Source organism: Callorhinchus milii, unplaced genomic scaffold, assembly GCF_018977255.1.
Source record: "Callorhinchus milii isolate IMCB2004 unplaced genomic scaffold, IMCB_Cmil_1.0 Scaffold19, whole genome shotgun sequence".
In the NCBI taxonomy this organism is placed as follows: domain Eukaryota; kingdom Metazoa; phylum Chordata; class Chondrichthyes; order Chimaeriformes; family Callorhinchidae; genus Callorhinchus; species Callorhinchus milii.
The window spans coordinates 7,036,718-7,053,047 of NW_024704760.1; the positions used below are offsets into that span (position 1 = coordinate 7,036,718).

The 16,330-nt window shown below is 41.5% G+C and overlaps 1 protein-coding gene across 2 annotated transcripts in view; it reads left to right on the forward strand.

Moving 5' to 3' along the window:
- LOC103179095 (protein tyrosine phosphatase non-receptor type 7) overlaps positions 1–16,330 on the forward strand; it is a 29,541-nt gene extending 13,211 nt beyond the window's left edge. For both annotated transcript variants that reach the window (XM_007894187.2, XM_007894186.2), the window contains exons 3-10: positions 2,232–2,415; positions 4,814–4,898; positions 6,374–6,453; positions 8,560–8,697; positions 8,978–9,088; positions 11,768–11,925; positions 13,365–13,478; positions 14,002–16,330. In XM_007894187.2, the coding sequence (XP_007892378.1) occupies positions 2,232–2,415; positions 4,814–4,898; positions 6,374–6,453; positions 8,560–8,697; positions 8,978–9,088; positions 11,768–11,925; positions 13,365–13,478; positions 14,002–14,122 (991 nt within the window). In that variant the 3' untranslated portion in view covers positions 14,123–16,330. The remainder of the gene's footprint in view (positions 1–2,231; positions 2,416–4,813; positions 4,899–6,373; positions 6,454–8,559; positions 8,698–8,977; positions 9,089–11,767; positions 11,926–13,364; positions 13,479–14,001) is intronic.

The following is a 16,330-nucleotide window of genomic DNA, read 5'->3' on the forward strand; positions in this document are numbered from 1 at the left end:
GATGTCAAATTGCATCTTTCAGAATGAATGAGCGACATCTGACAAGAGACCGCAAGATTATTTTTAGTTCCTACATACTGAAAAGATCAAATAAAAACCTTTGCTCATTCTCTCTATCAGTATTATTGGTTGTCTCAAATGACGTTCACAAGGATATGATGCAGACTTTCAGTTTCCTCTTTTTTTTAAAAGAAAAAGAAACATTTGTATAAGTTTCCTCTCTCCCCCATCCCAACACCCCCAAGAATTAATTACTTTCAAAACACCAGTGAAGTCCAGTGTAGAATGTAAATGCAACTCGTATCCTCAACCTGGCAGCTTGTCTCTCTTTAAGAAGCTTTCACCTCAGGGTCACATAGACTAGCCTGACACACCAGGCCAGGTCTTGGGCAAGAGTGCTGCATTATTGGGGAATGTATATCAATGACCTGAGCATGTCTATGGTAGTTACACTTGCAGATGACTTCAAGTTAGCAGGGACTGTGAAATCAGTGGAGGCAGCCAAGGTCAAGAGCTCAATAAGGTGTTTGTCCCAGCATTCCAGCCAACAGAACTCCAGATGAATTGGTCATTCACCTCATGGGCTTTTGAGGTGCCGTCCTTCAGATGAAACATTTTTTTGCCTACAGGAGCAGTCATTTCACTTGCCATTACATAACTCTGAAGCCTTTTGCTTCATTTTGGCCTGATAAAATGAAGGTTCGTTCTTTTACAGATCTGACCTGTCCGATTCTTGCCTCTGTCAAACAAGTGTAGTAGCGATTGGTCAAACTAACCACCAGCAATCTATTTACAGGAGGCAAATAATGGAGTCACCACATCCTCTCAGAGTGGTTGAGACAACAGTCTTATCACTGTAATACTGTACAATGAGGATAAACAATGCTTAACTGGCATCCGGTAACAACTTCCTCTATATATGTGTCAGCCTGCCGCAGTGTGAGTCTAAAGATTGTGGGTTCAAGCCCCACATCGGGACTTGGAATTACATGGTCTAAGCTGACACTCCAGTGCAGTACTGGAGATGTGTTGCATTGTTGGTTGTGCCATCTTTAGAAGGCAGGTCCTTTATGTCTGTTCAGCTGGACGTTAAAGATCCCATGGCACTATTCCTCAAATAAAATTGGTCACTCACTCCACAACTGTTTGTGTGACACTGCGGTGTGCAATTGGCTTCCGTATTTCATCCACAAATTACACAGTCAATCCACTTTACAGTATATCCTGTGAAGCGCTTTGAGACTTCTCAATGACATGATAAGGAGATATGTGAAATGCAAGGATTATTATTATTTGTTCATGTTTTGGACCTAAGGAGAATATTGTCCTAATTTTGCCTGGGCATCAAGTAAACAATTTGCTAATAATAACAAGTGCTTAGATGTCTTGGGGACAAAAAAACAAATAAATTTGAAAACGAAGAATAAGTGGAATAGTTTTTACCATCAGCATTGACACTAACAATGATCCATCACAATGTGGTGTGAAATGGGTACATCTGATGCCTGTCTTTTCAGATTGCTTACACACTTGCCGTGAAGGGTGTTCCATCTTTCAGTGTCCTGGGCCAAAATTATTTCCCTTGCCCCCACCCACTAAAAGAAAAAGAAATTGTTCATTTGTTTCATGGATGTTTCTGAAACGTTGCTATGTGCAAATGGGCTGCCGCATTCATCTACAAATACAAAGTCACTGTGAAGCACTTTACGACGTCTTCCTGCTGTGAAAGGAGTCATACAAAATGCAAGGTTAATTATTATTATTGTTAATGTGCAACAATGTAAGGTAGAATATATTTCTACCTCTATATCTATGTGTTGGGCACGTTTCCTTACTCCGCACCCTCTGTTTACCTAGCAGTAAGTAAGAACCCGGTTGTTACTCGATTGGCTGATGGCTTTTCCGGAAGTAATAATCCCTTAAAAAAAAATTGTTCAGATCAATCCACGAAAGTTTGTGGTGCACTGCTGTGCACAATTGGCTGCTGTATTTCGTCCACAAAATATACAATCAAATTCACTTTGCAGTATATTCTGTGAAGCACTTTGAGAAGTCTTGAAGACTTGATAAGGCCCTATATCAAAACGAAAGGATTATTTCATCATTAGTTTAACCCAAATGCCTTGTGTGCCCTGATCCCTTTTGTGTCCTCAGGGTTTTGCGTGAACAATTAAAAACTTCAACACAATAATTCATTTTCTCTCCTTTCTTTCCCCTTGGGTAACATTTAGGAGAGGCTCCAATGTATCCCTGACTCTGGATGTGAGCTCCTTGGGAAACGTAGAACCCATCAAATCAGTTTCTACACCCCGAGAATTGACTTTACAATATCTAAAAACCACCAGCTCTGTTCTGTCCAGAGAACAGTTAAAGGAAATCACAAACAACACGCAGAAGCTGGAAGCTGAATTCTCGGTAAAATATTTTTTAATCAAATTACTAAAATGATTGCATCTTATTTATTTATTTATCTATTAAATTATCTATTAAATTATCTATTTATCTATTTATCTATTTATCTGTTTATCTGTTTATCTATTTATTTATCTATTTTATCTATTTATTTATCTATTTATCTATTAAATTATCTATTTATCTACTTATTTATTTATTTAATGCAATGCCGCTGATCGCTATAATGATGACTTACTGAAAGATCAGTTATGGTTGCCCATTGCATTGCAATGCTGTGTTGTGATGAGCATCATTAATTTTTTTTGCTGGAAATGACATTGACTGTAAATAAATGTAAAAAAAGGGTTTAATGCATGTCTGAAATGGAATTTCCCTGAGCTTTCTCCCTTGGCTTCAGACTTAAGGATGGCAGCCTCATTCAATTGATAGCATTCTCATCTTGATTCAGATAGTTGTGGGTTTGAGCCACTTTGAACTTAAAAGTCTAGGAGGACACTCAAGCAGTCCTGTGTAATGAAGTACACCACATTGTGAGAGATAGTATCCATTGGGTGAGATATTAAACCAAGATATATTTGCCTATTCAGATAATTCAGATAAACGTTCCCATGGCACTACTTGAAACGATAATGGCATTTCTCCCCGTATCCTGACAACAATCCTCCAGATAAAATTGACCTTTTATTTCATGGCTGGTTGTAGGACATTGCTGGGTTCAAATTGGCACATTGAACCCACAACCTTCCGACTCAGAGCAAGAGTGTGACCAACTGAACCACACTGACAGCTTCTATAGTGTATAGAATGGGCAAGTGATCAACATTTTCTTTGAAGAAAAGCTTCTCAAATAACAACGGTTGCATTTGATACAAGGCCTTAACACGTTGTCTCAAAGAGCTTCATGGAATTTTACTGTAAAGTGGAGTGACTGTGTATTTGTAGGTGAAAATAACATGCTAAATACCTTTCTACGTTATGTTTGGGCACGGTTGGATACTTAGATTATTTTAATACCCTTTTTCCATATGTATGATAAACATCATTTAGTATTTTACTTTCTTCCATACTGCAAGGATATAAATAGAGGACACATTGGTGCCCTGTTGGATATGAGTGGTCTTAAATAAATACAAATGGAATGATGTCAGACATATTTTAGAACATCGGTAACTGAGTTGTACAAAGGATACCAGTGTGGGCGCTGATTATATTATGGTACTGGTCTAGTTGCTGGGAGTATTTATCTCTCTTTAGGCCTGACATTCTTCCTCTCACTAAGTTTAGCAAAAATGTTGATGTGTATAAACAGAGGTGTAATGCTGTGAGATCAGGCCAAAGCGATGAATCTTCCCGGTTTAGGCTTAACACGAGTTTCCTGTGCCTGAGAAACCAGTATTCAAATCTCAAGTGAAAGGGAGAAGAAAAAGGCCAGTTGAGCCGCAGATCCTATTCTCAGCTATTAAGGAGGAACTCTTGCAGGATTGCAGAGTTGTGAACACACTTGTGAGTTTGTGAAACAGAAGAAAATTGAGGAACAAAAGAAAAGAGCACAGGGGAGCTTTTTGGCCAAGAGTATTAGGTATATGTCTATTTGTATAGTAATGGAGGAAACAAGTTTTCAGGGAGGGCAGGGTGCACAGCAGGCAATAGGCAGGAAGTGGTAGTGGGTGCAGTGCTATAAATTAAGGTCTATTATTATTATTATGGACGATCTGTCACTTAAAGTAGTAGAATTCAATTCCAGACATATTTGATAGTGAACCGTAATCATAACAGAAGCACCACATCACTAGCATTGTGTGTCAGGCTGGCTCAATTAGAAGGACTCTTGCCTCTGAGACAGAAGGTTGTGGGTTTGAGCCACACATCAGAACTTGGAACTCATGTAGCCTGAGACGACACTCCAGTGCAGTGCTGTGGGTGTGCTGCATTGGGGGTGGGTCCTGCAGATTGCCCAGAAATGTCCCACTGTTTCTTAGAAAGAAATAACACCTAAGTTTGATCTCACACTCTTTTTGTTACATTGTGGTACATCTCAGATTGGTTCTGTGTGAATTTCAGAGAAAGATACTGCAAATAGGTAAAAGTACTTCACCCAAAATGTTTCCCCTTAAGAGCTCTACCATAAGAAGTCAGAGAAATGATGATTGTGCTTCCTATTCATTTGTTTGTGTTGCGATACGATTAGATAAATCATTTCCTTCTGTCGCAAATAACTCCAACCTTTTTAAAAATAAATGCAACAGCTGGACTGTTATATCCAGAGATGTGAGAATCGTAGTGTCCAGGCTGACACTCCAGTCCAGTGCAGTTCTGGGGGAGCTCTGCAACGTCAGAAGTGCCGTCTTTCATGTCACAACTCAGAACTTCTTGACATGTCCTTTTCTCCCACTTTTAGAAAATTCCACCAAACTTTATTGAGACCAATGAACTGAATATCCCAGGGCACGCTTCTAAGAACAGATACAAAACTATTTTACCAAGTAAGTTGTTGCTTAAATTGAATATTAATAATATTAGTGTGAAATTTAACTGGGGGATTGTTGGCCAGGACTCATGAGCAATCCCCGACACTGTATTCAAACTATCTGAACAACAGGCAATAGTGCTATCTGAACAACAGGCAACTGAGCCTATCTGACTGATTATTCCAAAGGTTGAACAATCATAATTGCATTCAAACTGATGTACAGTGTTCTGCATTCTTATTATTACTCTCTCTTCCCAATTTCTCTTTGTAAATTTTCTCCCATCCCCTTCTGTTCAGAAGACACTGAGTGTCGGCAAACTATTCATCCATGAAGAGTCGTTGATCCGAATTCTAACCCTGACCTGACATCAGTAACCTAGAGCTCCTTATATATTTGCCCATAAAATATACAGTCAATTCGCTTTACAGTATATTCTGCGAAGCACTTTGAGACATCTTGAAGACGTGATAAGGCTCTATATCAAATGCAAAGATTATTATTATTACTGCTTGCTGCACAGACAGTTATTATTCTTTTTATATACTGTGGTTCTGTGCAGAACCTTAAACTTTCTGCCTCTGTTTGTTCATCATATTTTATTTTTTATTGAAATCAACCTTAACTTTGAAGTCTTAAAAGAACTTACAGAAAAGCGCTTCAGAATCGAGGCTGAGTTTAAGAATTTGTGTAACTTGTGTAACATTTAGCCCAACTTTGCTTTTTCACTTCCCAATTTTATCTCTGACCCCTTACCTCTGGATCATGTGATGCATTCCAACTAAAACACACACTTCACTATCGTTTATACATGATACAGTCAGTTTCCAAGCACTGTATTTCAGTACAAACAAAAGTGGGACATATATAGCATGTTGAAATATTTGTTCAGACGTGAGTTTGATTGTAATTCTGGTGTGAATGATAAAAGGGGTTGCTAACATTGACCGAAAGTAATATTCGTATACTGTAGAACTGTAGAAATAATTGTCAATTGGAAATATTTAGGTTGTAGCATTACACTATCACTTGCCAGGATCTTTGATTACAGAAGTCAGATCACCTATTGAAATCGATGGCTGTTTGGTTTGTACCTCGGCCATCAGCCATCCTGTTATCAATTACAGATCTAAACTTATTTAATCGCACTCTTTTTCACTGTATGATTACATTGTACAGTCCACATTCACAGAGCCGATCTCCGACAATAATGTCAACCAGTGGCTTTTCCCAGACCAGGCAACCTGAACTGAAAATAACAATTGGTGTCTTTGCTTTCAATGAATTAACGCTGTTGAGAATGGTACAATGTTGCTGGATCTTTACCTTTTCTTGTTTAAATGCTGGGACTTGGAGATAAAGGGTTGTGTTATAGTCGACTGCACCGACTGGGACTCCTCACTGATGTTTCTGATGGTGGTTAAATAGTAATGTTACTGCAATGTTGAGAGTTTCCAGGATTTAAAAAAAATTGTATTAATCTTCTTTAGACCCACAGACTCGTGTCTGCCTCAAGTCGGAAAAGCATAGCGATGACCTGAGCTCCTATATTAATGCTAACTATATTCGGGTAAGAATGTTTTTTCTTTCTTTCCAATGGCGAACACCATCATAGCACTCTCTGATACAGCACTGCCTTGTTTGTGTTGCAGGTTCTATGTTTATGTTGCAGCTGAACCGTTGACCACTCTCTCCTCCTCCACCGCCTCTCCTCTCACCTCAACCCTCATGGTTTTGTCCTTGAATGGTTCACATTGTACCTCTCACACCGTAACCAGTTCATCTCCATAATGGCTTGTCCTCTAGCCCCTGCGGTGTTCCTCAGGGATCTGTCCTTGGTCTTCTCTTATTCAATATCTATGTGCTCCCTTTTGGTGACATCATCCGCAGACATGGGGTCAATTTTCACATGTATGCAGATGACACCCAACTGTATACCTCTCCTCCTCTACCATTAACTCCAGGACCACTGCTGTCCTGACAGAGTGTCTAGTGGAGAGCTAACTTTCTACAGTTGAACGTTAACAAGACCGAAGCCCTTCTGATTGGCTCCCGTCAGCGCTTTACACCTCAGATACTGACAGCATCACCATCCAGGGTTGCACACTTTACCTTACTAAGCCAGTCCGGAACCTTGGGGTCTTGTTTGACCCTCAACTATCCTTTCTACCCAACATCCGTGCCTTCCCCCACCTCTGCAACAACGCCCGGCTTCTCCACTGTCTCACACCACGAGCCGAAACACTTATACGTACACTCAAAACATTCAGACTCGACTACGCAAACTCCCTGCTTGTCAGCCTCTCCAATTCCTACCTCCATAGGTTGCAGATCATCCAGAACTCTGCAGCCCGTGTCCTCTCCTGCATCAGGTTCCGCAACCCTATCACCCCCATCCTCGTCTGAACTCCACTGGCTTTCCATCACATGGAGGATACAGTTCAAGATCCTGATCCTCACCTTCAAAGCCCTCCATGGCCTTGCGCTCCACTACTTCTGAGGCCTCCTAACCTCCTACTAATGTGCCCGCTCCCTGTGCTCAGTGGGCCCTGGCCTGCTTCACATCCCCCACATCCCTCCTCTTCGACCGTGCCTTCCCCCCTGCCGTTCACCCTCCCCGATCCCGAACCCCAACTCGAGTCTGGAACACTGATTGTCCAGCGCCTTGGGATGTCATCCCGATGTGAAAGGTGCTATACAAATGTAATTTTGCTGTTGTTGTTGCTGTACAACCTAGTTTCTGCCTCTTACTAGCCAGGTTAAGAACATAAGAACATAAGAATTTGCTAGGCAAAAGAAGACCAAGATCCATCTAGTTCACCTTCCACCATCCTTGACATGTCGTGTCCCAATGTTGATTCCCGAGATATTATTTTACAGCCGAAATCTATCCAACATGTTCTGCTTCCACTGTCTCCCTGGGGAGCCTGTTCAATAGGTTTGCTACACACTCACTGAAGTAGTGTTTCCGCAGATTTGTTCTGAATCTCCCACCTTGAATCGCAGGCCATGTCCTCTGGTTGTACAGTACAAGAGAATGCAGCTTATTATGGTCTATGTTATCTAGTCCCTTTAGGTCCTGTAGCTCAGTGGTTAGAGCACTTGCTTTGCAAGTGAGAGACCTGAGTTCAATTCCAGGCAGGGCGAAACCTTGGGCAAGTTTCCTTACTCCACACGCCTAATAATAATCCCTCCAAAACCAAAAAAACCAATAATAAATTGGTCATTTTCAATCTACGACTGTTTGTGGGACATTGCTGTGCGCAATTGGCTGCCGCGTTCGCCCACAAATGTACAGTCAATTCACTTTACAGTGTTCTGTGAAGCGCTTTGGGACGTCCTCCCGACGTGAAAAGCGCTATATCAAATGCAAGGATTATTATTATTATTATTATTATTTAGAATCATAAAGACCGTAATCATATCGCCGTCAACCTTCTCTTCTCCAGTGCGAAAATGCCCAGTTTACCTAATCGCTCCTCATAATCCAGTCCTTCCATCCCCTCAATCAATTTGGTTGCTCTCCTCTGTATCCTCTCAATTGCTGCCAAATCTTTTTTATATTGCGGTGACAGAACTGCACACAGTATTCCACAGTAGTAGACTTTTCAGTGGAATCCTGAATAACGGGATCGACATGTGCTTATGATCATTTTCCTTCACCTCTTTCCTGCAGGGCTATGGAGGGGAGGAGAAGGCATACATTGCTACCCAGGGACCCATGGTGAACACAGTCAATGACTTCTGGGAGATGGTTTGGCAAGAGGATTGTCCAATGATTGTGATGATAACAAAATTAAAGGAGAAGAATGAGGTACTGTCATTTGATAGCTGCCTTATTCGATTGTAGGTGAAAACAGTAACAACATTTATTTGTGTGATTAGGTCGTGGAATCCATGATGTAAGGAAAGAAGTAACAAGGTCATTATATTGTATTGTATTTTCCATATGTATATTCCTACGAGTGAAAATATTCACACTGATGGGATTGACTATATTTTTGCTTTTGCTTTCATTATGCCCATTCGCGAAGCTTCACGGTTTAAAGAGATTAACTAGCATTTTACAAAATAAGCTCTTTTCTTATTTCCAGAAATGTGTGGTTTACTGGCCGGAAAAGCAAAGCTCTTTCGGCAGGTTTGAAGTTGTTGTGAATGAAGTCAAAGAATGTGATGGATTGGCCATTCGGGATCTTAGTGTTAAGGTACGGCACAAATGTCATTTCCTCTTACCAGTGAATGAGCACAGTTTTAGGTGTCAGTCTGACTCAAATGGTAGCACTCTTGCCTCTGAGTCAGAAGATAGTAGGTTGAAGGACTTTGAGCTCATGGTAAATACTGTTAAGCATAGTGACTCTTCATTTACAATACCACGGCACTCCAGGGCATGTACAGCCACAGAATCTACACAGATCATATTTTGATACCAGCATATGCTGTGAACGCCTCATTAGTTACAGACAGAATAAATCATGGCAGGCACTCAAAAATCATAAAAATCTGATCTCTGGGTAAATGTGATTCATATTTGCATGAGACATTGAACTGAGGCCATGTCTTCCAGTTCAGGTGCATGTTAAACATCCCTTGGCAAGTTTCGAAAGCAGAAGCTGGTTTCTTCTGGTGTCCTAACCAACAAACCCACAAATAAAACCAGTTACTCACTTCTTGGCTGTTTGTGTGGCATTGCTGTGTGCAAATTATTTGCTGCATTCGCCTACAAAAACACTCGGTCACTACACTTTACAGCTAATCCTGTGAAGCACTTTGAGGTGTTTCCCGACATGAAAGGCGCTATGCCAAATGCAAGGATTATTATTGTGTAAAATGTAATTGTGGTAATATACACCCATCTAATGGGGGCTGTAATCAATATTATATATTATTATCATTTATTATTATAATACAATACAATTTATACTAGCAGCTTTCACATCAGGACGAAAACAACAACTTGCATTTATATGGCATCATTCACACAGGGTAGCGTTTCATAGCCCTTAAGAAGTGTCTCCAAGTGCTTGACAGTGAACACACCAGAGCTGAGAACGGGTGATCTAATTGCTATACTTCTTCAGACACTCTGATACATTTGTTTGCATTTTATTTAAATGCTGGATCCATTTGGACTTTTACTGCAGCCTTTCCTTTTAAAACAGTCTTTCAACTTCCACGGCCTCCGAAGATGAAAGGAAAGTAGTGACAGACACGGTATCATTAATCGTCTTGAATTTTCATTTCCAAACACATCAAACAGAAATAGAAATGAGTTTGGGAATAAATCACTCTGGCACTTTGATGTCACGGCAGCTATTCCAAGCACACCCCCTAAAGCATACTGATGTGTTGAACTGGAGTGTAGCATGGGAGCACCATATATGTCAATGTTTTCGCATCTTTATATAATATATTCCAGGATCAGAGTCTAAAATAACCAGATCCTGGGGTTTCCATCGCCCCACCATCAGCAGGCGGGTCTTCAGCCTTTCTGCCCCCGCACCCCGCTCCCCACCCCGAACTCCATCCCAGCCTCTTCCCCTCCCTTGCCTCCTTCAAGTCCCATCTCAAGACCTTCCTCTTTGACTGTGCCTTCGGTCATCTTCCCACACCCATCCCTCTTAATTCCCTCTGCCGTCCACCCCTCTTAATGGCAACCGCCGGCTCGGTTGCAAAACCTTAACTGTCTGGTGTCGTGGGACCTACTCCTGACGTGAAAGGCGCTATATAAATGCAATTTGTTGCTGTCGTTGTTTCCATCTGGAACGTTCATTCCTGCGTAGAGAGTGACCTCGTCATCACACGGTGGGACTTGTCCATGAAATCAGCCCCTCCCCTTGCTGTGTTGGTCCACGGTGTATGCGAACAGCGATCCTGATGTCACTTCCTTCGTGACGTCATGTCAACGGGGTTTCCTGCATATTGCGGACATCATACTGGAAGTGATGTCAGTGGTGACCTGGAAGTCAGCCTTTATTAGCGCAGGAAGTAGACCAGCAGTGTACCACACTTATGACAGTCATAGGTTCAAAACATTTTTGCAAAGCAGGATCGGAATTGTATAACATTTTTAAGAAAATGAGAGCGCCACCTAGTGGCTAACCTGCAGATCCATTTGTTTTGGTCAGCCGGGTGTCTGACACATGTGCTTAAGAGCATCCAAACCAAGTTGAGGTTTCCATACATCCCACCTACACATGGGAATCCCAGAGATAGATTGTTGGAAGTCTATCCCTGGAGGGACACTAGCCTTCTGATCCTGCTTACTTAATTCCGGAAAGTTTTAAGCGCACGTTGGCAAGAACCAAGGCTTTGGGATCCCAGAGTGTGTGTTGGGATAACCGCTGGAGTCTGACCAGCTAAAACCGCAAAGTTTGCCATTGATATTATTATTATAAACTTGATATGCAAGTTTTCCCGCTGCTTGTCCAGCTAGGATCACCCGACCCGTTAGGGCTTTGGTTTGCAGGATTAACAGGAGTTGAGTGGGATGACTCCCTGCCCCCAATGACTGGTCTGCCCTTCCAGATGCTGGTACCACAGATCCACAGTGCCCTGGAATACCACAGTCCCACCTGGCTCAGGAACTGTGTGCTTCTGTCTAAATTCTGCAGACCCACAGTTACAGGAAGTTCTGTACACTTATGGTTACAGACTGAGTGACTTATGCACTAGGTAGGCCACGCAGGAACCCAGAATGACATCAGCGGTGACCATTTCTTTTGTTGATCCATTATAACACAGAGTTTAATATTACGGATTCAAAGCATCACTTTATAATGGAAGGGGGGGTATAAAATACACTGTGTGGGGCCAGGGATTATCTCCATGGTTTTCAACAGGGAGCTTTTGTGAAGCAGGTGGTAACGTGGTGTACTTCTCTCCAGCATGCAGAAGAGTCTCGAAGTGTCAAGCACTACTGGTTCTCTTCATGGCCAGACCACCAGACTCCAGACACTGCACAATCTCTCCTGGACCTTGTGTTGGAGGTGGAAGAAAGCAGGAAGACTGCAGGAAACAGGGGACCTGTCGTCGTGCACTGCAGGTGAGAAGCCACATTGAACTGTAGAAATTCAATGCGCAGAAATGTACTTGGAAAGTCTAGGATGACAGTCCAATGCAAGCCTGGCATGTGCCGCATTGTTGGAGATGCCATCCTTCAGATGAGATGTTAAACCAAGGCCTGTTCAGGTGGATTTTATAGAATCCCATGGCACTGTTTGAGAAGAGAGTTTCTCTTGGTGTCCTGGCCAACAGTACCCCAGATAAAATTAGTCATTCAATTCATGGCTGTTTGTGGCACATCGCTGTGTGCAAATTGGCTGCTGCGTTCAACCCACAAAACACACAGTCACTGCACATCACAGTATATATTGAGAAGCCTTTTGAAATGTCCTCCTAACATGAAAGGTTCTGTACCAAAGGTAAGGATTATTTTCAACTGCTAATGACAACAAGCCTGTCCAAAATAGTGAGTAGTCACAGACTTCAATGTTGTTGGCAGCATTAGATGTTTCTAAGATGAACATTTTCAAGCTCTTCATTTAATATGCATTGAACATGTATTGGCATTTTTACACAAAATATCTAACATGAGATATGACTCACTGAAATATTATTTACTGCAAAACGAAACATTGTTCAGAATGATATTTCCATATTAAAGAGGCGTTGTTGGCACCCAGCGAGGGAATAAAACCAGACAGTTTTGTGCCTTTCAATCAAAATGACAAGACGATTAAACTATACCGTCATGTTTTGACTACACAACGGCGTTGCCACACGAATGATGTGCAGGTGCAAAGGAAAGAAAAAGGAGGATCGTATCAATGGGATCTGAATTGTAGCATTTAGTACAGTATTGTAGCCTGTTTTGGAGATTGAGGAAAGAGATGCTGAGATCTAGACATTATTGCAGTAACAATAAACTCTTTTAATTAATAAATGTTCGATATCACGTTTTGGAGAAATAACTCAAAACAGACCTGGACAGTCACTGGGCTCCTAAGCTGACTTGTTTACAGGTGCTGTGCCCTTATCCTTGCCTTAGCCTCTCCCCTGGATGAACCACAACAGCATGACAAGAGGGCACAGGTTTAGAGTTGTCAAGGGACATTTCAAGGAAGGTTTTCTTTGCTCAGAGGGTAATAGCAACTCCATCAGGTTGCCAGAATGGATGGGGGAAGGCCAGGACACTGAGAAGCATTTAAAAAGCAACTTGTTACTATGATGGGGTACGGTAAAGGTGGGTGTTCTGGACAGAAGGGATCAGATGAGCCAAATGGCCTTCTCTATCTGGACCAATCTTGTGACCTTGCGTCAGGCTCCCCCCCACTGTTAAGTGCTCTGAGACGCTGCCTTGCATGAAGGGCACCATATAAATGCAAATTGTGGTTCAATATTTCCCATTAATCTGTTCTGATTTGTAAATTCTTCCTGCCGCACGAGAGCTTAAACAGTAAAAAGAAACCATTTGTGATTCAGTGCAGGGATTGGGAGGACGGGCTGCTTTGTCGCTACCAGTATTGGGTGCCAGCAGATCAAAGACACTGATAAAGTGGACATCCTGGGGATCGTCTGTCAGATGCGAACAGACAGGTTTGTGCTCGTGATCCTAATGCTGTTAACATTCCTGAAAAGTCTATTCTGCGTTAGTTTCTCTCGTCGCCGCACAGATGAGAGCATTGAGAATATTCCCATTCTCGTTATCAAGCCATTCAATTCAGGTGTACCACAGTTACGTGGAAAATAAATTAGATGCCCTTCCGCTTTGCCTGGTGCCACAGCTTCAAAATATAAACAGCCGCCTGCAACGCAACGTGTCATATAAATGTACAATGCAGAAAGCCAATTTGGCCCATCGAGACTGCACTAGCGCCCAAAGTAACTGGACTGGCATTCCAATACAGTGGCAGGGGCGTGCTGCCAGGGGCATGCATACTCTGCTGTAAACCACGCAAAGCCCTTTGAGACATCTTAATGATGTGATAAGCCACTGTATCAAATGCAAGGATTATTATGATTATTATTTGTTGCTAACCTTCAGCTGCCAGGTTCTTGTGTCCCTGTATCAAACTTATGTTGGTTAATAAACATCTAAATGTATCTGCTTGTCTTTCAGGGGTGGGATGATCCAGACAAGTGAACAATATGAATTTTTGCACAGCACGTTATGTCTCTACGAAAGCAATTTGTCAAGGATGCCAAATTCGTCCCCAGCTTCCGGAGTGAATAGCGCCTAGCTCCAAGGTGCTTTCTGTGCTTTCTGAGCATTTAAATAACATTACGAGAAGATGACTGAAACGAACATAGAGTTTCGGTGGGGGTGGGAGGGAATTATCGTCAATGAGTCAAATATTTAAAAAATTGTACCATTTTACTATTCACAGAGTTTCATCCTGGTACATTTCAAAGGGCTGGGTGCAAGCCTTGGGCACACACCTCGACCCTCAGCATCAGACTCGGTAACTCTTGGACACGGATTTGGACGATTCATCTAGTTGCTCCCTGATTTCTCAATCAGACTCTGCTCCGCGTGAAAAATAAATGACATCCCCCTTCCACTTTGCCCGGTGCGTCGCTACCTCGGGTGAAGGGTGCTATACAAGTGCAAGTTGCTGTTGCTGTTGTTGATTTCAGTTCAATTTGTTGTCTTCTGCCTGATTTCAGTCGAAAGCCCTTGGCTGCACTTGACCATCAGATTACAATCTCTTTTACTAAGCTTCCAATTTCTGCCATACAGAATTTTGAGCCTCGCTAGCTCTATTCGGGGCCTGATAAGTTATTTTTCGGCATTTAAGCCTTTGAGCAAAAATACTAAAATGCAGGCCCCTCTATTTAATTTTTTTCTCCGTATTTAGATTCATAAAATAAAACCCAGGACATACACTTCCCCCCAAAATTGGATTTGATTGTTTTAAACAGCAATTTTCTCACGCCATTGGGAGAACAAACCCACTGTCCTTCTTTGAGTTCAGCAGTAGAACTGACACCTTCTTCTTACTTTGCCTTGAGTGCAACATTCATCACAAAGTGCCCAAGTAAAGTGCCTCAACCCTGAAAGAACGTCCTTGCTACTTGGTTAGTCCGTGCACCTCAAGCAACACCCAGAACCTTTAACAGATAATTCTCTCGTCTTTGAAATTGTAAATCTAATTCGGGCTTCAAGTATTTTTGTTTTAAATTACAATTCTATTAATTGACAGCATGTTAAGAGCACCATTTGTAGTACCTTTATAGCCATCCCTCCTGCCATATAATTTTAAATAATGCTCCGTGTATTGGGGGAAATTGAAAAAAATATTTTGCTGTCCATTTGCCTCCTGTATCATTTCAAGTGCATTTCCAAATGGGGAGACTCAGAAAGCCTATTGAGAGACTCGGACCGACCACAAACTAGATCAATTGGATTCCTCTCATCTCCTGAGAAGGTTTTACTCATTTTTCCCTCTCCTGATGGGTAACCTGTTCAACAGACACTACATGCACTCTGGTAGCCACAGCCATTCATGAATGTGCCTTGACCGGATTTATTTTTTGGTTGCTCGAGTGTCTGAGACGTGCAGAAATCCATCACTGTGCTTAAGAGTATCCAAGCCAGACTGAGAGTTATACATATTTATAGCACTTGCACATCAAAATTTCCCCATGTCTGGAACAGAAATATTCACTCTTTCCCTGGGGTATGCATCTTGGTTACCTTATTTTGGAGAGTGTTAGGTGGAGGTTGTTGAGAGCATGATGACCCAAACCCAGGTAACTCAAGCCAATTGCACTGTCCTTCCTGATGCACTTTTTCATGTATGGCACAATCGTTGCAATATTGGTGATTCAGCCTTAATTCTGAAGCCACTTTTCTGTACAAAACCAGTTTCAAAATCACGGCTGGATTTTAAAAAAATTTCAAAATTTGCGCACTGCGAAATAATAAGTCAAAAGTCTAATTCTATAACCCCAGAATTTCTGCCCCTACAAAGGGAAACCACAGGTGATTTAGGTAGTTGGAGTTAGCACAGTTAGCATTGCCATGTAGAACAAGAGCATTTGCCAGTAAGAAATTGGAGTTGCAGAACAGTATCGATTACTTCCAGGAGTTTCATAATAATGCATTTCCTATCTTGGTTAGCGAGAATCTAACAGATTTTCAATTCAACGTGTTTTTCATGAGCAACAAAAGAGCTGTATCAATGATGGAGAATAAATAGAAAACTTTTGTAAAGTAATGTATGACAACGATCTTAGAGTGGAGACCAATTTATTTTTATAATGTATTTTGCTTATTGCAAAAACAAATCGCAAATTAAAAATGAATGTTTTTCAACTTTCCAATAACAACAAAATGTATATTTTTATATACTTCAGCATTTTACCTAATGAAGATAGGTAACTGTGTATATAAACAGAATTGNTTTTTTTTGAGGGGAAATAAAACTAAAAGTGTGTTGATTGCA